Source organism: Phyllostomus hastatus, unplaced genomic scaffold (assembly GCF_019186645.2).
Source record: "Phyllostomus hastatus isolate PE091 unplaced genomic scaffold, TTU_PhHast_1.1 phas_contig_90, whole genome shotgun sequence".
NCBI classification, from domain to species: Eukaryota; Metazoa; Chordata; class Mammalia; order Chiroptera; family Phyllostomidae; genus Phyllostomus; species Phyllostomus hastatus.
The window spans coordinates 4,355,934-4,380,199 of NW_025333984.1; the positions used below are offsets into that span (position 1 = coordinate 4,355,934).

A 24,266-nucleotide genomic window follows, 5' to 3' on the forward strand; every position below is an offset into this window, starting at 1 on the left:
CAAATGTCCATAATACCCAAAGCAATCTATAGATTCAATGCAATTCCTATCGAAATACCAATGATATATTTTACATATGTAGAACAAATATTTTACAAATTTATATGGAACCACATGTGACCCTGAATAGCCTCAGCAATTTTGAGAAAGAAGAACAAAGTAGGAGGAATCACAATACCTGATATCAAACTATGTTACAGGGCCACTGTAATCAAAACAGTCTGGTACTGGCATAAGAACAGACACATACATCAATGGAGCAGAATAAAGAGCCCAAAAATGAACCCATGTCAATACAGTCAGTTAATATTTGAAAAAGGGGGCAGGAACATAAAATGGAGTAAAAAGAGCCTTTTCAATATATGTGATGTGGGAAAGCCGGGTAAGTACATGCAAAAAAAAAATGAAACTAGACCACCAACTTACACCATATACCATAATAAACTCAAGATGGGTAAAAAAACTTAAATATAAGTTGTGACACCATAAAAGTCCTAGAGGAGAACACAGGCAAGAAAATCTGATATCCCACACAGCAATATTTTCACTGATATGTCCCCTAGAGCAAAGGACATAAAGGACAGAATACACAAATAGAACTTCATCAAATTAAAAAGCTTCTGTACAACCAAAGAAAACATCAACAAAATGGAAAGGGAACCAAACATATGGGAAAACATATTTGCCAATGCTACCCTGGACAAGGGTTTGATCTACAAAATATATTAAGAAACTCACAAGACTCCACACCAGGAAGACAAGCAATTCAATTAAAAAATGGGCAAATGACCTGAACAGACATTTCTCCAAGGAGGACACACAGAGGGCCCAAAGTCACATGAAAAAATACTCAGCATCACTAGCCATCAGAGAGATACAAATTAAAACCACAATGAGATACCATTTCACACTGGTGAGAATGGCCATCATAAACAAATCAACAAACAATAAGTGCTGGTGAGGTTGGTAAGAAAAAGGAACCCTAGTACACTGTTGGTTGGAATGCAGAAAGGTGCAGCCTCTGTGGAAAATAGTATGGAATTTCCTCAGAAAACTAAAGATGGAACTGCCTTTTGATCCAGCCATTCCACTGCTGGGACTCTACACTAAGAATCCTGAAACACCAATTCAAAAGATCCTACATACCCCAATGTTCATACCAGTGTTATTTACAATAGCCAAGTGCTGAAAACAGCCTAAGTGCCCACCAGTAAATTGAGTGGACAAAAAAAACTGTAGTACACTTAAATGATGGAATTCTATGCAGCAGAAAGAGAGAGAAAGAGAGAGAGAGAGAGAGAGAGAGAGAGAGAGAGAGAGAGAAAGCAAGAACGAAAGAAAGAAAGAGAAAGAAAGAAAGAAAGAGAAAGAACGAAAGAAAGAAAGAAAGAAAGAAAGAAAGAAAGAAAGAAAGAAAGAAAGAAAGAAAGAAAGAAAGAAAGAAAGAAAGAACTCCTATCCTTTGCAACAGCATGGATGGAACTGAAGCATTATGCTAAGTGAAATAAGCCAGGCAGTGAAAGACAAATACCATATGATCTCACCTATGAGTGGGACCTAATCAACTAAACAAACAAGCAAGCAAAATATAACCAGAGACTTGGAAATAAAGAACAAATTGACAATTACCAGAGAGGAAAGAGCATGAGGGAGGGGGTAACAGGGAAAGAAGAGGAAGGGAGTAACAGGGAAAGAAGAGGAAGGGGTAAGAAAAGGAACACAGAGGACTCATGAGTGCAGACAATGGGGGGAATTGACTGTGGGAGTGGGTGGGGATGGGGTAGGGGTAAGTAAAGGGGAAAAGGCAGGACAATACTAACTGGACAGCAATAAAAAATAAAATAAAATAATATATGCAAAAATAAAAATAAAGTAGCTATGTTTCCCTGACAAAATTTCCAATTCTGTTTATTACTGTTTTTCCTTTAGCCTTTGTTTGTAAAAAAAATTCTAGCAAGTTCCATTTTATGATTTTATATTAAACTAATAAAGAAACTGCACACTGCTTTTATCAAAAAGCAAACCTCAAGGATCATTAATGAATGCCAAGACCACTAGGTGAAAGGTTATTAGGTAATAGGATACATGCATGACACTAGAATATAACCCTATCAACTACTTGCTAATTGCAAAGGGGGAAACAACTTATCTTTTACAATGGTGAGATCTAGTAGATACCATCTCACCAGGTAATCAAACTTGGCATCACTGTGGGATAACCTAACATCTGCCTATTGGTGTGATGCAACATGAAATACATAGTTTTACCTATGAAGGTCTCTTACTAAAAATATTTAACATGAATATAATCAAGCCAATGGATATAATTTCTAGTTTACAGGAAATACAGGTAAAATATGATAAAACATTCTATAAGAAAGCTGGTCTGGTCTCATCAATAAAGAAAATTTGAATATGGGCTTGATGTTAGATGTTAGGGACTTACTGTTAATTTCCTTATTGAGATAATGGTATTATTAGATAGGAGAATGTCCTCATTCTTGGGAGATTCATAATGAAGTATTTAGGGGAATATCATGATGTCTGCAACTTCCTTTCAAATAGTTTAGAAAAAAATGTGTGTGTATATACACACATAAATAGATAAAGCAAATATGGCCAAAATTTAATAGTCATTTAATCCAAGTAGGTAGGTGTTCATTATTCTATTCTTTCAACTTTTCTGCCTGTATATTTGAAATTATTACAAGAAGTTGGGAAAAATTATAAAGGAAGAAAAAAGCAAAGTTCTCTTTTTAAAGAACCTATTAATAGACTCCCCATTTGACTATCTCTGAATATTCTACTAGTAGTCTTATTTAATATTACAATCTTAAGTAATTAAAATAAGATAAAGTATTATAGGAAGAACAACAAAACAACAAAGTATACATAGAAGACTGAAAGATAATATGACGGAATGTTAAGTGATTATCTCTAGCTAGGTAGACTTAGTGGATTTTTTTCTCATTTATATATTTTTTTAGTATTTTACAGTATATCATTTACATTTAAAAAAGCTTTTCTCAGGCAACATCTTTAGAACATAAGTACTACAGAGACTATTATAAATAGACATTGCTGTGTTAGTACAAAGCTGGCAAAAATATATATTGAAGAACTAAATTCACTGTGAATTTGAACAAACCAAAACAGTTATCTCAAATAATGTAATATCTTCTCTCATACATACAACCCCCAAACATTAAGCAAAAATAAAGTCGACTGATAAGTTCTGGTCCTTTCATAGGTGATGAGGAGCTTCTTATGTTACTTTATGGGTTACCAAGAATCTTACACAGTATGAGATGACAATTCACAATTTTATGGCTTTAAATAAAAAGCAGTCTTTGCAAATTCTATGAACTGAGTATAGAACAATAGGAAAAGAGCACTCACCCTCCACAGACCCTTGGTACCTTCTTGTTGGTATATATCAATGAAGCTGCCAATCATGCTGCCTTGGAACAAGCTTCCCTGAGCCTGCATTCGAATCTAAAATAAGAAGAGGTGAACATTTTTTTTTTTTGACAGAAAAACCAAAATGAAATGGTTCACTCATTTAAAGTTAAGAAAACAGTATTTGGGAATTAAAGAAAAATCAGCCTGCTATTATTATGAAGTTAATATCTTAAACTATATGTAGAAAGAATGTACTTTGTGTCAAAGTATCTTATAAAGATGATTTTATCATGCTCCTCATACCTAAGTCCATCTTTTCTGGAGTTGCAAGAAAACTTGGGAAAAAGGAAGAATAAGTACTCAGTGAAGGTAGTAAACAATTCATCTAAAATATAACTAGTTTAGTGAAAAATTCAAACAGCCTACATATCCAAAAACCACAAAGGATTGGCTGCATAAATTTATGACGCATCCAGTTAACAGAATACTACGCAGCCATAAAATTTTGTTATAGAATAATATTTGACATTGAAAAATGCCAACAAGTAACTGCTGTATAGAAAAAGCAGGTTGCAAATCAGTATGTATGGTATGTGATTTTTTTATTAAAAACATGTAAACTTAAACTACATACACAACAAGGAGACTGGATGAATATATATACCCAAATGTTGACTGTGGTTTAAGCCTGAATGACGAGGTTACCCAAGAACATTTTTCCCATTTTTGTCTTTTTTCCTGCCTTCCACTTTTTTCTACATTGATCACGCTTTGCTAATGTAATTATAAAAAGCAAAAATGCTTTAAAATATAATTTTATGCTGTAAGAGATTAAACTGAGTTTTGTTTGTAAAAAGCATGATACTGTGTTCTGTAAAGTGGCCTTTGAGAAGCACAAGGAAGGAGATATAGCACTAAAAAGCCATGTGAAAGATTTGATACGATCTCCCACTGACTCTTCACATATAGAATCACATTAGTCAATCACTAAATACTAGTGGCCCAAATGTAGCCCTGATTTTCATGAAGCAAAATTCTACATTTCAATAAATGTCATGTAAAAGAAACATGTTTTTATGTAGAATGTCAAATGCTACTACTAAGAGTTGAAATAAAAACCTAAACCAAATTAAATCAGAATAGAAACTATCACAAAAACATATTGAAAACACAAATATCCTATGATAAGTAGAAGATTTCTTTTTTATTTAAATTATATTTTATTGTTTATACTATTACAGTTGTCCCAAATTTTCCCCTTTGCCGCCCTCTACCCTGGAACTGAATCATAGATTTCTTTAAGGAGATGATTCCTGAGCAGGACTGGGACTCAGGTGAAGCAACAAGTGTGGCACTTCCCTCAGGCTCAAAATGTAGGAGGAACATACAAAATACTTCAGTAATCCAGGTAAGTAATATCTTAATGAAATATTTTTAAAAATCAAAATTAATATACAAGAATATATGAAGAACCAAATATCAAATGATTGTAACTAAATACAGGATCCAATACGGTGGGATTAGGATCAGGCAAGTGAGATGAATTGTACAAAATATTAATAGTTTGTTCATCAATTTTTGCATTCATTTTAATCTTTGAAAATTATTGCACAAAAGTGTTATTTCTCTTGATTCCTGAGTGTTTTGGCATCCCCTTCCATTTTGCACCCAAAGAGAATACCTCGTCCTAGTCCTGGCCCTATTCCTGAATGGTCTTAAAGGATAAATTCATGAGGAAAGGCGGGGAAAGCACTGAGGCAGAAATAGAACTACATGCAAAAAGGCAAGGAAGCAACGCATAATAAACCAGGGAAAGAGCTGTCCAAGAATAAGTAAAAGGACTGAACAGCCCAACTGTGATTATAAATCCTATATTGGTATTGTCACAGTCTGACTGTGACTTGAGATCCTCTCACACATTTTACCATATATTTAGTGACAATAATTAATCATATGTTCAAATAAGTTAATAAACAGAAAATTTTTGCCATTTAATAAGATAAAATAAAATGAAGATTGGTATTAAAATAAATGTTTCATTCTGTTTTGATAAAATCTGAAAGAAATCCAATTATATTTTAAAATCTCAGCACCACTAACCTATACTGTTCTGGTTCTGAATTCAGAATATCCCAACAAAAGCCAAAATATACCATTTTAAAGCCAAATCTCACTTAATAGAAATATGGATAAGACAGGAAAAGACAAAAACAGTACAGATTTAAGGTACTTCAATTAGTTATTAAAAGAGGTTTCTCCAAAAACTGCATTTCGATTTATCACTTTGTTTGGTATCCCAGCTTACACCACAGGCCAATATACCATACTAAGCTCTGGAAGGGGTGGGGAATGTGCCTTGCTTTTGTAAAGTGAGGAAAGGACTATTACATACACAAGTTTACTCTCAGATCGCTTTCAGAAAAGAATACAAATGGAAGTAGGGGATCTTGAAAATAGTTTCCTTAAAATTGCATAGCCCTTGGAAAGACCTTATAGAGGCTTACATATTTTGGTTTGAAGACCAATGGATTAACACATGTCTTAACAAATTGACTACTATTTATTGAGCATATACTACCTACCAAGTACAATGACAGACAGTTTATATATATTATCTATAATCCCTAACAACCTTATTTGACAAATACTGAATTAATTTCATTTTATAAATGAGAAAACAGGCTTAAAGTAATTAAGCAATTTGCCCCAAGTTTTACAGCTGTCAAGTGATAGAGTGGGGAATCTAAACCCAAATCTGACTCAAAACTCATGATCTTTTCACATCACACTGCATACATCCAATGCTACCAGACCTCCTTACCTTTAGTACATCAGTGGGATTGGCTATAGTGGAAGATATCACTCCTGACACTACCCCACAGATCATATTAACTAGAAGAGTTTCATCTGTAAAAAGGAGCAAAGAAAGAAAGAAATGTCTGCACATATTAGGTACCAGTTTCTGAGAACAGAGTACTGAGGTATCAGAGGAAAGGAACCCTAGTCAGAGACATGACTGTAAAATGAAGCACAAAGCTTATGGAAAAAAAAAACAAATATTTCTACACTTCAAATCAGTACTGCAACATATAAAAATTGTAATACACAAATCATTGTTTTAAAAAACTATTCTAAAGGACACTGAAACATGTCCTGTTGTTATATGCTACTGCTAATACCACACAGAAATTCAAACATGGTATTTACCCCTCAATCAACTCAAATATCTAAAGAAAAAGACTTTTTAAATCAGAATAGAAACTTTTTCTGGAGAATCATCAATAAAATCTCAGGAAAGAATGTTAAAACATAAAATCATTGTCTAATGGAAAAAATTCTAAATATTAATTTTGACTGGCCTTAGTATCGACTGGCCTCTATTTATTTATAGGTTTCTGTAATCAAATGTGAAAAACTAGTCATTTGGAACTATACCCCTTCGACTACCAAAAACAAAACAAAACAAAACAAAAAAACCCAGAGCATATTGTTCTGAAGTTAAAATTCAATCTTTACCATGCCTCTTCACCATGATGAGCCCACAAATAGAAACTATATAAACCCAAGTGAAGAATCTGTGTAAGGAAATGACTTCAAGAAGCAAATCCTTCAGGATCCTCAAAAACAAAGCTCCAGAAAAAATTGATTTCATAAAGTTATACAGAGAATACTGCTAACCAAAAGGCTCTCCAGCTGTTCCCAATCATGTTAACAACCCCAGGCCTATAATAAAATAACCATTTAGTACAGCATCAGGCTGGCACTGTTGCAGCAGCAAATAAAGAGACATATAATACTACAGTGGCTCAAGCATATAATACTAATGTGGATAAAGTGGCCACAGGTACATCGGAATCTACAATATAATAGCATAAAATTACTCCACCTAACAAAAACTTGTCAAAATCAGCAGCTAGAGCCCTGACTGGTGTGGCTCAGTGGGTTGGGTATTGTCCCGTAAATCGAAAGGTCACCAGTTTGATTCTGGGTCAGGGAACAGGTCAGGGCACATGCCTGGGTTGCGGGCCAGGTCCCCAGTTGGGGGCGTGAGAGAGGCCACTGATCAATGATTCACACATGGATGTTCCTCTCCCTCCCTTCCCCTTTCTCTAAAAATAAATAAATAAAACCTTTTTAAAAATATCAGCAGTTAGAAAAGTCCTTATAGTTGAAGCCCTCTTGTTGTTGAGGACACCATTAATTTTCTAGACAAGTTTATTCCATGTTCCCTCTCTGAAGACCAGAAGCCATTTTTTTTTTTGTTTGATAGGAAAAGGGACAAAAGATCAGATCTGCTTGAAGAGTAGATCCCTCTAACATATGATCACCTCTGCAAGGATTAAGCCCAAGTCAGTACAAGATTACCTCACTTTATCCTTACAGTGACTGTCACCCTTTCTCAGGCATCCCATAAGGAGCACTTTTCACCAAGCATGATTTCAACGATCTCTTTGAATATTACCCCAAAAGAGAATAAGGAGTCTATACTGACCTTCTAAACGTTCTACAAATAATCTCTTTAAGCTCTGGTAAATGCCAATCTTAATGGTGCCATATGATGCCTGCCTCAGTAAAGCAGGAGCAATTCTGGAAAAAAATTAAGAAGAAAAAAGTCAATTATACTCAACATGCACTTGCAAATTATATAGTTCTAGACAGCCTACTCATTTCCATCACCTACCTTATTCCACCCATCAACACCAAAATACACATTTTTTTCAAGCACCCATGAAACATTCACCGAAAGAGCATATCTGGGTCATAAAACAAACCTCAACAAATCTTTTAAAATTGAAATCATATACAGTATGTTCTCTAACCATAATGTAATTAAACTGGCAATCAAGAAGGAAAATCCTTACACATTTTGAAATTAAACAAAACCCTTCTAAACAATCCATGGCTCATAGGAAGTCTCAAAAGAAATTTCAAAAATACACAGTACTGAATGAAAATGATATATCAACCTATTAAAACATGTGGGATGCTGCCAAAGCAGTGCTGTGAGAGAAATTTGTAACACAAAATGCTTACATTAGAAAAGAGGAAAATCTCAAATCAATAATCTAATTTCCTACCTCAACAAACTACAAAAAGAGCAAAATAAACCCAAAGTAAGCAGAAGGGAAGAAATAATAAAAAGCATAAATTAATAAAATTGAAACAGGAAAATAGAGGCAGAAAAATGAATGAATCAAAAAGTCAGCTGTTTTGGGAAAAAATCAATAAACATGGTAAACCTCTAGCTAAAGAGAAGACATAAGTCATCAATATCAGGAATGCGATAGGGAATAAATAGCACCACAAATTCTGTAGCCATTAAAAGGATAATAAGGGAATGCTATAAAAAACGGCATGCTCTTAAATTCAACAACTTAGACGAAATGGACTGATTCCTTAAAAACCACAAACTACTAAAACTACCAGAATCAAGATGAAACAGGTAGTCTGAAGTCTCATAATCATTAAAAATTTTTAATTCATAATTTACAATTTCCAAAAAAGAAATCTCCAGGCCCAGATAATTTCACTGGGGAATTCCACCAACCTAGTAAGGAACTGATACCAATCTTATACAATCTCTTCCAGAAACAGAAGACGGAATGCTTCCCAACTCATTTTATGAGGCTGGGATGACCCTGATACCAAAACCAGAAACAGACAGTATTAAAAAAGGGAAGTTATAGGCCAGTATCTCTCATGAACTTAGAAGCAAAATTCCTTAACAAAATATTAGCAAATTGAATCCAGCAATGTAAAAAAAGTATACACCCATTACTCACCTCATAGGTTTTTTGGTTTGTTTGTTTCTTTTTTAGAAAAAAATCAACCTTACCCCCTAACAGTTGCAAATACATCTTCCATCCTTTTAAGAAGGAAATACCAGAACCAAGATTTCACCCTATTTAGTTTTGTTTATAAACTGGAGACATTCTCACTTATATATCCTTTGAGATTCTTCCAAATTACAGGACTATACTTAGGAAGTTATAAAAATAATCTTGTGATTATCCATATTGATGAAAGAATATGGATGTATTACTTGATTTTTCCCCAAGAAAATTGTCTTTGAAATTCAGCCTAACATAGATTAGTAATAAAATTGATGTCCATTCTCTGAGCGAAAACTGGTACCCTAGATGCAGGAGTGGCCTAGGAAGCTGGCAGCAGATAAACAACAAACTGGACAATAAACCACAAACTTATGGCTAATCAAAAGTGGACCAAAAAAAACAAACAAACAAAAGATGGGTCTCCCTCTCTCTCATTCTGTATTTTGTTTAAACTGCCAGAATATCATTTCTTTAAAGAGGAAAAAATTTTAAAGATAAGTCAGTATCTGGCAACTCAAGAAAAATACCACAGAAAAATACACAGTTAACTATTGTTGCTATTCATAGTGCCTATCAGTGACTCTTGGGAAAACAGGAGAAAGCCAATGCTTCAATGGACTATGCATTTTATTTATTTATTTTTTTAAAGATTTTAGTTATTTATTTTTAGAGAGAGGGGAAGGGAAAGAGAAAAAGAAGGAGAGAAACATCACTGTGTAGTTGCCTCTCGCATGCCCCCTTCCTGGGGACCAGGCCTACAACCCAAGCATGTACCCTGACTGGGAATCAAACCGGCGACCCTTTGGTTCACAGGCCAGCACTCAATCCACTGAGCCACACAAGCCAGGCCTGGACTATCTACTTTAAAATGCATCACTAATAGCCTTGGCTGGTGTGGCTCAGTGGATTGAGTGCTGGCCTGTGAACCAAAGGGTCACCAGTTCGATTCCCAGTCAGGGCACATGCCTGGGTTGCAGGCCAGGTCCCCAGCAGGGGACACGCAAGAGGCAACCACACACTGATGTTTCTCTCCCTCACTTTCTCCCTTCCTTCCCTTCTGTCTAAAAGTAAATAAATATATATTTTTTTAATTTATGCCCACACCTCAGGCATGTACCCTAGACTGGGAATCGAACCAGTAACCCTTTGATTCACAGGCCGGCAATCAATCCACTGAGCCACACCAGCCAAGGCTAAAATCTTTTTTAAACAATAAAATAAAATAAAATGCATCACTAATAACTACACACACTTATAAATGGACTCAAAATACAAAAGGTCAAGGCTTTAAAATAAGCAAGTGAAATACAAACTGGTACATCAATATTAAATTACAACTTGAAATGGTGAATATGAATGGCACAAACTCTCAGACAGCTGAAATACATGGCTTCTTTAAGAAGTATTTCTATTGATGATGTAAGGAAAGAATCCAGTCTTACCCTGAATACAGAGCCAACACACCTTCTTCTTTATAGATTCGGAACAAGGCATGAAACATTCCTCGGTATTTTATCTCTTTGAAGCGGGCATCGATGCTTTGGCCTTGAACTTGCAGTCGTGTTTTGGTTAGATCCACAGGAAAAGTTCCTATGAAGGAACACATTCATTTATAAGTTTTTCCAAGGAGCCAGAGTTAAATGTTGGTCAAATGTATGCCAATGGTAACTTTTAAAACAAGACAAAGTCCTTTTTATAACACATAAAAGAACACTAGAATACCACTGTCAGAAGACAAAGAGTTGTATGTGGGAAAGTAAAATATACTACTGTATTCTATCTGGTCAGCAGGATTTGACCCACAGTATATTTGAAACTGTGATATAATATAGTACTTTAAGATGGTCTTTATATACTGTAAATGAAAAATAATTTAAATGTTGTTTTAAAGTCAACAAAGAGGAGTGGATTGGAATCACTTATTTAGTTTAGGAAGAAAAAATTTGAAGATGAAAAAATACAATCGAAAAATATTCCAAAATACAAATCAAATAGAGAAAAATCTGTTTTGATTGTGATAGTCAATTTGCTTGTAAAATGAACAGAAGTTTGAAAAGAAGTTTGAATACTTATACTAAAAATGTTACAAACAACTTATCATAAAGGAAAGACCATTAGTATAGGTATAGAGCAGAAACCCCTATCATAATTAACTCCCTCTGTATTTTCAGGTATATTACTTAAGCCTAGCAAATTAACAAATCATTAAACTATCAAAAATCTTCCTAAGTTTGACTTTTCTTAACTTCACTTTTCATACCACTAGTGTACTTCCTCAGAAAATGTCATTTGATGGCTTTGAGACTAGTTTTTAAAACAAAGAAGGCCTTTCTTTGTACTTTTTCACTAGCAGTTACCAAAAATAACTGTCACCATAAGCTTCCACCTGTACCATAAGAAGCAGATTCGTCAGTTTTCACATTCTTACCAAACTCAGCAACAATAGAGGCAAGGCCGCCATATACAAAGGGTTTCCAGTTCAGACCAGACATCTCATGGCTTAGAGTGGCACTCTTCTGGGGCTAAAAACAAGCACAAATCAGAACAAGGCACAAGAATGAGGAGCATTTGTTAGTGTCTAATCACAACACTTACATTAACAAATTTGGTAAATAAAACAGACATACCAAGTGGAATGACACAAAATGGGGGATCCTGTTTTATGTGATAGATGATCATGAATGTGTTCTTTACTGCTATTCTGTAGGGGCACACATGTGAATCACTCAAAGATCAATCTGTGCCCTTCATCCTCTCTAGTTTCTTTAATGCTATCCCCATCCCCACCCAAAGAAGAGGTTTCAGGCCATCCAGCACACCCAACTTAGACATTCAACAACACAATTACTAGTGAAGGAACCTGGAGTTTAAGTTATAGAGGCTGAGGCATCTCATAAAAGCAGTTCATGGTATTCAGTCACATTGATTCCAGTGCAAAGCACAAGGTGACACCATTACCCTCTCATATACTTAGCCTTCTCATCTCTCCACTAAACTTTAGGGTTTTAGTTCATCTAGCTAGTTCTATCTATCCACAACTCCCCCTGACAAGGCCCAAGTTGAGTTAATCATCTTTTCACCTTCCTTCTGGTTCCCAGAGGAATGACAGCAATATGGTGTCTCTATTCTGTGTGACATTTAACATCCACACATCCAGTTAATCTCCTTTTCTCTGGCCTTTTAAAGCACATACAAATATTTTTTTTTTCTTTGAAGATCAGGTTCTTTGACAATGTATTCTACTCTTCATTTCCCTTTCCTCCTTTCTCATCCCACCCCAAGTAGACCCGTCATCAGCAGTCTTTTCAGCCTTTTTCCCTGCTACTCTCAGATATCTCTCTTAAATTTTTTTCCCACAGCTCTGCCCTCTAGATCAGTGGTTTTCACATTTTAATGTGTGCCAGAATCATCTAGAACGTGGATTAAAACATAGATTGGTGGGCCTTGTCCTCAGATTTTCTGATTGGGGGTCTGGACCTGGCCTAAGAATTTGCAAGTTTCCAAATACTGCTGATGCTTTCACATATTAAGAAGTACTGCTCTAGGTGTCACCTACTAAATCCTGGTCAAGACTGTAAGTAATCTCTTTGCTTAAGTTGGACTCTCAATTCCCAGTCAGGGCGCATGCCCAGGTTGCAGACTGGGCCCCCAGTGAGGGGCATGCAGGAGGCAGCCACACATTGATGTTTCTCTCCCTCTCTTTCTCCTTTCCTTTCCCTACTCTCTAAAAATAAATAAATAAAATCTTTAAAATGAAATAAAATGTTAAAAAAGAAAGGTGAAAACATAACTGAAATGCAAAAAAAAAAAAGATTTGTGCAGCATATGGAGAAGGTGCTGTGACTGATCAAATGTGTCAAAAGTGGTTTGCAAAGTTTCTCAGTATTATTAATATTTTGGCCAAATAATTCTTTGCTGTGGGGCTGTCTTATGCACTGGATGATGTCTAGTGGGCCTCTACCCACTAGAAGCCAATAGCAGCACATAGCAAGTATACGCAAAATATCCAAATCTATAAAGTTATTGGTGACAATGAAAAATGTGTATTTTATTTTACAGAAAAAACTAAACAGACTTTTTGGCCAACCCAATATATTTCATTTAAAGGATTATTAGGAAATCATGTTCTTCGAACTCCTGGAACATTTTTTTAAAAATCACCTTTCTTATATAAAATGACAATAGATTGGTAGTTGATTTTTGCTTTAGTGTCTTAACAAAATAAGACTGGCAATCCTAATTTGTACCTCCTCCCAAAACTTTCATTTAAATTTTATTGGTCCATGAAATCCAAAAGTCTGGGAACTACTGGCCAAACTAACACTGCTACCACTGCTACCTCCCCACTCCTATCTGATAGCAAAATCCCTTTCCTTTCAATGTTAGGAAAAAATCTTGCTATGAAGAAGTCCTGTATTATATTTCTTCAGATCTTATTTTAGACATCTCTTCCTCCTACTAAGCCAAAAGTCTGCCTTCCTATAGTTTTCACCCATTTTTGGAGGTAATATTGAATAAATTTACTTTTTTCCTAAGAAAGTCCTTCTAATATTTAAATACAGATATCATGTTGTTATCTCTCTCAGGCTACATAACCACAATCATTTTCATCATTATTATACTTTAATTACTACAGCTGAAAATTGCAATTGCTTTTGTGAGGGCCACACCACACCACTGAATCATTAAAATATCAGCTAAAACCTCCAAATATTTTACTTAAGGCTGTTCACAAGCATGTATGTTATGTCACACCTATTCTACAACTATGCAATGTTTTCTAAACTTTCATTTATCTCTTCTACATCTTAATCTCAAGCATACAAATAATGACTAGGATGTGGTTTACCTTCTAGTTGCCCATGTTATTTTCTCTCTTAACTAGGTACGATCCCTGAAGGCAGAAACCACATGTCACAGCACTTTTTTAAACCCCTGCAATAGCTTGCACAGAATTGGGTACACATCCATTAAACACATGGTTGGTTCCAGTGTGATGTCCTTTATCTATGAATGCAGCCTATATGTAAAATATTACAGAGAAATCACAAAAATTAAGTTGCTGGACCTAACCAATACTGCACATTCAGTACACAACACTTTGCTGATCTCAAAGATTCTCTGCCTATTAATTCTGTTCCCTTGCTTCTTTTACAGAGAATTATTTTTGTAAAATACCCCAAGCACTTAACAATGATTTTGACTTGTGGGGGCTATCCCCAGATATGGGTAATAGAAGAGAAGTCATATCTAAGTTCAAATAGAGTACCTTAAATATTTTTATTGTATAAAGAAGCCAATGAAAAATGTCTTCAAAATGTGGATATGTATTCTGAAGTCTAAGAAAAATTTGATAGCCTAAAGAGTGCGAAGAATGCCGTAAAATACAAGCTACCTAGCTATACACTACTACAAAGATCTGATCAGAAAAATCTAGGTGACTTTCTTGCTTTCCTCTTTAAGAAAAAGTAGGTATTAGAGATTCTCAGATTCAGAAGGTGATAATGGAGAGTCAAGCAAATATTTATTAAAGGGATATTATATGCCCAAACCTGCAATGTACTATGGTCTAAACGTCATGTTAAAAAAAAAAAAAAAGAACAAATGTTCTAACACCATGACAATATTTATCATTCGACCTATATTTCCTGGATAATCAAGGAGACTGAGGTGGGGATAAAAGTTCTATAAAATACTGTGCCTGCCTTTCAAGAATTTATACTCTGGTAGAAATCATACTATCTCATCAGAGAAAAATTAAATGCTGAACTATATAATACAAACTCTAAGAGCAGGGTAAGCATGGAAAAGGAGACAGATCAGCATGGGCTTAAATAATTATGAAAGGTTTGTGGAGGTGAGAAAATTAAAAATGGGTTTGGACACAGGACAGGTAGAAATCTGGATAGGTGTAGGTAAGAGAGAAGGAAGGGGGAGAAGAGCAGGATGAACAAAGGCACTAACATCGGGAAAGCACAGCACGTGGAGACAGGCATCAGTATGGTTTGTTGTGAGAAGGAAAAATGCAACCTAACTGGAACAAAAAAATCCCTTCTCTTATTGAAACAATACCAGTCAAGAAGTGTAAGGAACAGATCATGTTGAAAGGCTTGAAACCAAAGTGTGTGTGTGGTGGGTGTGATGTATACTGTAAGATTTTGAACCAGGAAGTGATTTGAAATCCATATTTTAGTTTGCCTATCAGGGCTTCAGCAAGCAGTTATTACAAATGAGAGAGGAAGGGAAACTAGCTTAGGATGGTGTGAAGTAAAGCACACAAGTTGTTTGTTGGCAGTGAGGTTAGAGATAAACTCCAAAAATAGAGACACAAAGAAATTTGATGATGTAGGAAATGAAGGCAAGGGAGGGAGAGAGTTCATGATGACTCTAAGCATACCTAGCCTGAAAACAAAAACAAAAACAAAAACAAAAAACAAGGAAACACTGACAGAAAGCTACAAATATCCCTTCTGTTACCTTGTCTGAGAAACTAATTCGTGTTGATAAAGGCTGTCATCACAATTAGTTATCTGAACTGCATTTTAATAGATGCCTTCAATGCCTTTTTTACCTCGGGGAGTGGAAGGGGGTAGAAACTGAAGGGGAGCATCTTTCAACAGCACCCTTCACACTAATACAATGGAGGTGTTTGCTTACTCCGCTTACAATCACGGCCGCCGTTGCAAACTTCACCCTTAGAAAAATTAGGATTATTCCAGGAAAGATACCCATTCACCCTCTGGATAGCAGGATCTTGCCAGTTCCTCAGCTGTCAGAGCGAGTTCGTGAAGAGAAGGGAGGCGCCTGAAGCAGGCGGCCTCCCAGGGGGGTCGAGGAAGCAGGGTTCAACCGAAGAAGTAAAACCAACGATGCCAGAAGAGTGAAAGACAGGGAAGGGACTCAGCTGAGGGGAGAGAGAGACCAAAGGACCGTTAAGCCCCTCCCAGGCCAGGAACCAGGCGAACCAGGCCAGCCCGGCCCCGCGCGGCCCGGCGCGGCCCGGCGCGGCCCAGCCCCACTCCCCAGCCTGGTAATCCAGGAGCTCCCCCTCACCTGCTCGGGCTCATCAGATGACTGGGAAGCCGAGGCTCCCCCAGTCGGAAACGCCACTGCAACGCCAACCCGGAAGCATTGAAACCAACGGAAGTAACCAAGCTGTTGCCCTGGCAACGGCGGTGCAGGCATTTCAACTGCGCCTCCTCCAATCCCTAAAAAGAAGGCGCGAAATGAAAGGGGAAAACAACAGGAGTCTTAACGGGGAAATCAGGCAGGCTGCCCAAAGGGGCACCCTGATTTTTGGGAGGTGTAGGAAGAGGAAGGTAAGGCATCTTCTGCAGTTAACTTGCTTGTCGGTGAGAGCAGATTTCGTGTTACTACCCACCTAGCACCAACTAGGCCTGGGAGAGAAGGCGCGGAGTAAAAGCCTAGGGTCTGCGAGGGGTGGGGTAAGAGGAGAGGCTAGGGCTGAGTGAAAGGGCGGGGCAGCCACTAGCAGAACGCGAAAAAAGAGGGAAAATGAAGGGGCGGGGCAAAAGGCTTAAAATAAAAGTGGGAAAATGAGGGAAAGGGGATGAATGGTATTTAGTAAAGTGCCTAAGCTCGGAAAGGTCAATAGAGCAAAAGACGGAAAACTGTACTTGAACAACAATTAAAATAAAATTAAAATTTAATTTAATAAAAAAGAAAGGTCAAATAAACAAATACATCTCACCACCTATTAGGGTTCCAGGTGTTAGGTTCCAGGTATTAGGGACCGAAGAATAAGGTGCGGGCCATGTACTCAAAGCACATGGTTGACAAACAGCAAGTTGTAAACAAAAGAGAAGACCACAAAAAAAATTAAAGAATCTGAAGAGTAGAAATGAAAACGGGGAGTTTCAGTTAACCTGTAACTCACAATCAGCCAGAAAACCATGAGGGCCTGCTCACTGGCTTCTGGCTATAGACCACCATGGTGGAAGGAATAGATACAAAGCACCCTGGGTGATTCCGTTTACCCAATGGGCTTCATTCGAATTTTAAACCTCTCCTGTGAAAGTTCTGTAATCTTGCGAGATTACATAATAATAGGGTTTATGTGTTGTGTGCAGTATAACAGTTTAGCCAGTGCAAAGGCATGTTCCTAAATGATTATTTGTTGAATGAATGCATGTTCAGAATACCTTTGTTCCCCATTAAATAAGTTCTTAAGGCAGCACACATGTTAGCCGACATTAGGGAATAATTACTAAGGATGATGCCAAGAGCTTCATGTGTACACAACTACCCTATTAGACAGTTTCTATTATTTTCCCTTTTTGATAGATGAGAAAACTTATATAGTAAGAAGTTGAGAAAGTAATTTGGTAAGTGGTAGAGCTGAGATTCAAATTCCAGTCTGACTTCAGAGCCCAGGCTCTTAACCACTCTACCATTCAGTTCTCAATTTTAATGCCCTTGTTGCCTTCAGAAAGTTACTTATTAAAAATAAAGATAATTGCCCTGGCTGGTGTGGCTCAGTGGTTGAGTGTTAGCCTTTGAACCAAAGGGTCACTGGTTCCATTCCCAGCCTAGGACACATGCCTGAGTTGCAGGCCAGGTCCCCAGTAGGGGACGCAGGAAAGGCAACCACACATTGATATTTCTCTCCTTTTCTTCTCCCTCTCTCCTCCTCTCTAAAAAATAAATAAAATCTTTTTAAAAAATAGAGATAATATAAGAAACATGTTCATACATTCCAAAATGTGAATCCCCTTCAATTTATATCTCAGCAAAGCACTCCCTTCCAGCCAGCAAAAGAATGTTGTAGCTTAGAGTCAGTCCTCATTCAGAAGGACTGCACTCTCTTCAGTGACATGAATTGTATGTCCAGCTGTGGCCTGGGCTGTGCCTCACATCCAGGTCTGTGAACCTTTTAGAATTACTCATATAGCCCTCTCCGTGAGCAAATCACTACCAGCTTTTCTACAAAATTGCACTTTTGCCTCTTCGGCAGCCACTGCCGCCACCAACTACTCTCACCGACCACCTAAATAAACTTTGTTAAAAGGAGCTTTGTTCTCAAATTACTTATTTTAAAAGTTCTAGAATAGATAAATTTTAAAACAAAATTTGTAGAAACATTATAAACATACACACTTTAACACATTTTCAGTTTGCTTTGTTCTCAACATTTTTCTAAAACTACATTAAAAATCTAGTCCTCATTATCAAAGTTGGTCATTTTCCTTTTAAATCACCTTTTTGTTGTCTTTACCACATAGACCAGTATTTGATTATATTCTTTCTTGTGTTATGCTTGAATTCTGATCTCTCCAAGAGGTAAGCTATTGAAGAGGATAGAATCCTGGAATCCTCAAGTTGGAAAGATATTTAGAGGTCCCTTCTATAATATTTATTATAGACAATTGTCCAGTCTCTGCTAGAATACTTCTAGTGTACGTATATACCACAAGTCAGCTCATTTCACTATTGGGTAACTTTGTTAGACAGTACTCATTTATGATGAGGTAAAATGTGCCTTCCTCTTTCTACTCTACCAAGAGAAACACCTGGTGGGTTTTTTTTTTAATTCTTTTTAAAGACATTTTTATTTATTTTTAGAGAGAAGGGAAGGGAAGGAGAAAGAGAGGGAGAGAAACATCAATGTGTGGTTGCCTCTCATGCTCCCCTACTGGGCACCTGGCCTACAATCCAGACATGCCCTGACTGGGAATTGAACTGGCAACCCTTAGGTTCACAGGCCGGCACTCAATCCACTGAGCCACACCAGCCAGGGCACCTGGTCTTATAATATGAAAAGAGCACTGTATTTTGAGCCAGATGATCTTTTTTATTAATTGAGGTGAGGTTCACCTCACTAATACAATATTACATGTCAATTATATCTCAATAAAACTGGAGGGGGACAACAAACAAAAAATAATATAAAATTGAGAACATTTTTATTTTTTTAATATATTTTATTGATTGTGCTATTACAGTTGTCCCATTTTCCCCCCTTCACTCCCCTCCACCCTGTACACCCTCTCCCACCCATATCCCCCCCCCCTTTAGTCATGTCCATGTGTCATACTTATAAGTTCTTTAGCTTCTAGATTTCCCATACTATTCTTACCCTCCCCCTATCTATTTTCAACCTACAATCTATACTACTTATTCTTATTCTCTGTACCTTTTCCCCCTCTCTCCTTCTCCCACTCCCCTGTTGCTAACCCTCCATGTTATCTCCATTTCTGTGGTTATGTTCCTGTTCTAGTTGTTTGCTTAGTTTCTTTTGGTTTTGCTTTAGGAGTGATTGTTAATAATTGTGAGTTTGCTGTCCTTTTACTATACATGTTTTTTCTTTATCTTCTTTTCTTAGATAAGTCCCTTTAACATTTCATAAAATAAGGGCTTAGTGATGATGAACTCCTTGAACTTGACCTTATCTGAAAAGCACTTTGTCTGCCCTTCCATTCTAAATGAAAGCTTTGCTGGATAGAGTAATCTGGGATATAGGTCCTTGCCTTTCATGACTTGGAATATTTCTTTCCAGCCCCTTCTTGCCTGCAAGGTCTCTTTTGAGAAATCAGCTGACAGTCTGATGGGAACTCCTTTGTAGGTTACTATCCCTTTATCTCTTGCTGCTTCTAGGATTCTCTCCTTCATTTTTACCTTGGCTAATGTAATTATGATGTGCCTTGGTGTGTTTATTCTTGGGTCCAACTTCTTTGGGACTCTCTGAGCTTCCTGGACTTCCTGGAAGTCTATTTCCTTTGCCAGAATGGGCAAGTTCTCCTTTATTATTTGTTCAAATATGTGTTCAATCTGTTGCTTTTCCTCTTCCCCTTCTGGTACCCCTATAATTCGGATGTTGGAACGTTTAAAGATGTCCTGGAGGTTCCTAAGCTTCTCCTCATTTTTTTGAATTCTTATTTCTTCATTCTTTCCTGTTTGTTTGTTTTTTTTCTTCCTTCTGGTCCACTCTATTGTTTTGAGTCCCAGTTTCCTTCCCATCCCTATTGGTTCTCTATGCATCTTCCTTCATCTCTTTTATGGTAACCTGCATTTTTCCATCTAATTTGTGCCCAAAATCAACCAATTCTGTGAGCTTCCTGATCACCAGTGTTTTAAACTGTGCATCTGATAGATTGGCTATCTCTTAGTCACTCAAAAGGATGAGTCCTGGGGCATTGATCTGTTCTTCTGTTTGAGACATGTCTCTCTCTCTTTTTTTTTTGGGGGGGGGCAGTCTGGTCGCTCCTGTTACGGTGAGGGGCAGAGCCTTAGGTGTTCACCGGGGCTGGGCACCCCAGTCGCTAGATTGTGACGTTTGTGGGGGCGGGGGGAACAATGGCGGTAGCTCCATTCTTCTGGGATCTCAGTCCCTTCCCTGGGATCCTGGGTTGCGTGCTCTGCCCTGGTTCACAATTGCAGCCTCACTGGGTCTGCCAGTTGCCGCTTGCATACTCAGGGTCCACACACTGCGATCTTGCGCACCCCGGACGGCTTACGCGCTCCTGGTTGTCCACGCGCCCATTCTCCCTGTTCTCTGTGCCCCAGACCCGCGCCCGGCAGCTGCTCGTCTCTGCCCCTCCTACCGGTCTGGATGAACGGGTCTACTTCAACTTCCCGGCTGTCCGACTTCCATTCAGATAAATTCTCTATCAGTTCTAGGTGTTATTCTACCTCTAAATTGTTGTTGTTCTAATCTTGGTTGTACGTGGAGGTATGGTGTGTCCACCTATGCCTCCATCTTGCTGGAAGTCTGAGAACATTTTTATTTTCATTAAAAGACACTGGTAAAGCCCTGGCTGGCATAGCTCAGTGGATTGAGTGTGGGCTGGGAACCAAAGTGTCCCAGGTTCGATTCCCAGCCAGGGTACATTCCTGGGTTGCAGGCCATAACCCCCAGCAACCGCACACTGATGTTTCTCTCTCTCTCTCTCTCTCTCTCTCTCTCTCTCTCTCTCTCTCTCTCTCTCCCTCTCTCTCCCTCTCTCTCCCTCTCTCTCCCTCTCCCTCCCTTCCCTCCCTAAAAATAAATAAATAAAATCTTAAAAAAAAAGACACTGGTAAGAGAATAAAAAGGCAAGATCCAGACAGGGAAAAGAGATTTTTAATCCTTGTATCCTACAAATTGCATATCCAGTATAAACTTCTAAACTCAGAGATAAAAAGGACAACTTAATTTACAATGGGAAAAATATTTGAAAGGTATTTCATAAAAGAGTATATCAAAATTATCAATAAGCATATGAAAAGTGCATAGCATTATTAATCTAAAAAATTCAACTTCAAACACACCCACAAGCTAGGCCAAAGTTTAAAGGACTGACAATACAAGGGGTTTGGTAGAAAGCACCTCAAATTCTTATCCACTGCTAGTAGGAGGATGTATTAGTTTTCTATTGCTGTGTAAAAAAACATTGCCACAAATTTATCAGCTTAAAACACCACACATCTACTGCCTTCCAGCTTCTGCTGGTCAAGAGTCCAGGCATGACTTATTGGGCTGTTAGTGTCAGAAGGCTGCAATCAAGGATCAGCCAGAATTTATTTTTATCTTGAAACTTGACTGGGGAAGAATTCACTTCCAAACCCATTGAAGTTGTTGCAGAATTCACTTCCTTACAGCTGCAGTATCAAAGACTTCAATTGCTTGCTGGCTATTAGACAAAAGCCACTCTCAGCTCCTAAGACTGTTCCCAGTTTCTTGTGACATGACTCTCTCTATAGGAAGTTCATACTGCAGCCACTTGATGCTTCCAGGCCAGCAGGAGACAGAGAGCCTCAGATGTGGTTTTATCAGCACAGAATATGTGGGACTATTATTTTCTGTGATAAAGACTATACCTATATTTTAAAACTACAAAGAGCTTCTTTTTTTGGATTATAATAAAGTATATAGTCATTATAACACTTTAAACTATACTTAAAAGTGGAAAGTAGTAAAAATTAACAGAAATCCAAATATTCAAAGAGCACTACTCTTAACAGTGTTGAGGGGCTCCTTCTAGTGTGTTCTCAATGCATACACACATAGTTATACCACCACTCTTGTGATGTGTGTGTTGCAGTCACATCCTCCTGCTGGGTGGCCTCGGGTGCTGAAGTCAGCATCGTCAGTATAGCTAACCTATATTCCTCCTGAATTTTCCAGGTGTTTTCTTGTTGTTGTTGTTGCTGTTGTTGTTAAACTATATTTTGTTGATTATGCTATTCGAGTTGTCCTATTTTTTTCTCCCATTTATTCACCTCCACCCTGCACCCCCCCTCCCACTGGCATTCCCCCCTCCTTCGTTCATGTCCATGGGTTGTACATACAAGTTGTTTGGCTTCTCCATTTCTTATACGATTCTTAACCTTCCTCTATTTTCTACCTACCATTTATGCTACTTATTCTCTGTACCTTTTCCCCCATTCTCCCCTCCCCTCCCAACTGATAACTCTCCAGGTGATCTCCATTTCTATTATTCTGTTCCTGTTCTAGTTGTTTGCTTAGTTTGTTTTTGGTTTTGGTTCAATTGTTAATAGTTGTCAGTTTACTACTCACAGTTTTGATCTTCTTCTTTTTCTTAGATAAGTCCCTTTAACATTTCATATAATAAGGGCTTGGTGATGACGAACTCCTTTAACTTGACCTTCTCTGGGAAGCACTTGATCTGCTCTTCCATTCTAAATGAAATATTTGCTGGATAGAGTAATCTTGGATGTAGGTCCTTGCCTTTTATGACTTCAAATACTTTCTCCAGCCCCTTCTTGCCTGCAAGGTTTCTTTTGAGAAATCAGCTGATGGTCATATGGGAACTCCTTTGTAGGTGATTGTCTCCTTTTCTCTTTCTACTTTTAAGATTCTCTCCTTATATTTAATCTTAGGTAATGAAATGATGATGTGTCTTGGTGTGTGCTTCCTTGGGTCCAACTTCTTTGGGCCTCTCTGGGCTTCCTGGACTTTCTGGAAACCTATTTCCTTTGCCAGATTGGGGAAGTTCTCCTTCATTATTTTTTCAAATAAGTTTTCATTTCTTGCTCTTCCTCTTTTTCTTCTGGCACGCCTCTGATTCAGATATTGGAACCTTTAAAGTTGTCCCAGAGATTCCTAAGCCTCTCCTCATTTTTTTGAATTCCTGTTTCTTCGTGCTATTATGGTCAAATGTTTATTTTTTCCTGCTGCTCCAAGCTGTTGATTTGAGTCTCAGTTTCCTCCCCTTCCCTGTTGGTTCACTGCATGTTTTTTCTTTATTTCACTTTGCATAGCCTCCACTTTTTCCTTTATTTTGCAACCACACTCAACCATTTCTGCCAGCATCCTGACTACCCGTGTTTTCAACTGTGCATCTCATAGGTTGGTTATCTCTTTATCACTTAGTTCTATTTTTGGAGTTTTGATCTTTCATTTGAGCCATATTTCTTCATCTCAGTGTACCTGTTTCATTGTAAGAGGTGGAACCTTAGGTATTTTCCAGGGTGGGGCAACCCACTTCACTGCATTGTGGCACTCTAAGTGGGGGAGGGATCATAGAGGGAACAATGCTGCTTGCTTGGCTTTCAGTTGGCTTTTAGTCAGTTCCCCCACTACCCATAAGCAAATTGGACCCTTCTGGTTCTGATTCCTAGGCAAGTGGACCTGTGTACACTCTAGGACTCTGTGTGTCTCTGCAATGATCTCTCCTGTGAGGCTAGAAGTTTCTCCCACTGCTGCAACCCCCAGAGGTTTTTACAACCATGAGTTTTGAGGCTTTCTTTTTCCATGCTGGAAACCTGGGATGTGCAGTCTGTCTCACTCTCCAGTTGTTCCTCCTGGTTTATCCACACAGAAATGTGGGCTGCCAGCAACCACATCACCTGCCTGGTCCTTCAGCCACCACCTTGCCATGTGTCCTCTCCACCCTGGCCCTGGCTGCCAGTCTCCACCCCTCCTACCAGTCTAAATGAATGTTTCTTCTTTAACTCCTTGGTTGTCAACCTTCCATACAGTTCAATTTTCTGGCAGTTCTGGTTGTTTTTGTTTTTAAATTTGTTGTTGTCCTTCTTTTGGTTGTGCAATGTATATCGACCTACACCCCC

The 24,266-nt window shown here is 37.8% G+C and overlaps 1 protein-coding gene across 6 annotated transcripts in view; it reads right to left on the minus strand.

Moving 5' to 3' along the window:
• Positions 1–16,382, minus strand: part of SLC25A14 (solute carrier family 25 member 14) — a 30,343-nt gene extending 13,961 nt beyond the window's left edge. For 2 of the 6 annotated variants that reach the window (XM_045852252.1, XM_045852248.1), the window contains exons 1-7: positions 16,290–16,328; positions 15,894–16,140; positions 11,665–11,758; positions 10,679–10,826; positions 7,895–7,989; positions 6,224–6,309; positions 3,400–3,495 (exon numbers count right to left, since the gene is read on the minus strand). In XM_045852252.1, coding sequence (XP_045708208.1) covers positions 3,400–3,495; positions 6,224–6,309; positions 7,895–7,989; positions 10,679–10,826; positions 11,665–11,758; positions 15,894–15,968 — 594 coding nt within the window. In that variant the 5' untranslated portion in view covers positions 15,969–16,140; positions 16,290–16,328. Of the gene's footprint in view, positions 1–3,399; positions 3,496–6,223; positions 6,310–7,894; positions 7,990–10,678; positions 10,827–11,664; positions 11,759–14,085; positions 14,236–15,893; positions 16,141–16,289 lie in introns of those variants that run through there. The other 4 variants (XM_045852250.1, XM_045852249.1, XM_045852247.1 and 1 more) reach the window with 4 other exon arrangements.
• Between the last annotated feature and the right edge of the window lie 7,884 nt (positions 16,383–24,266).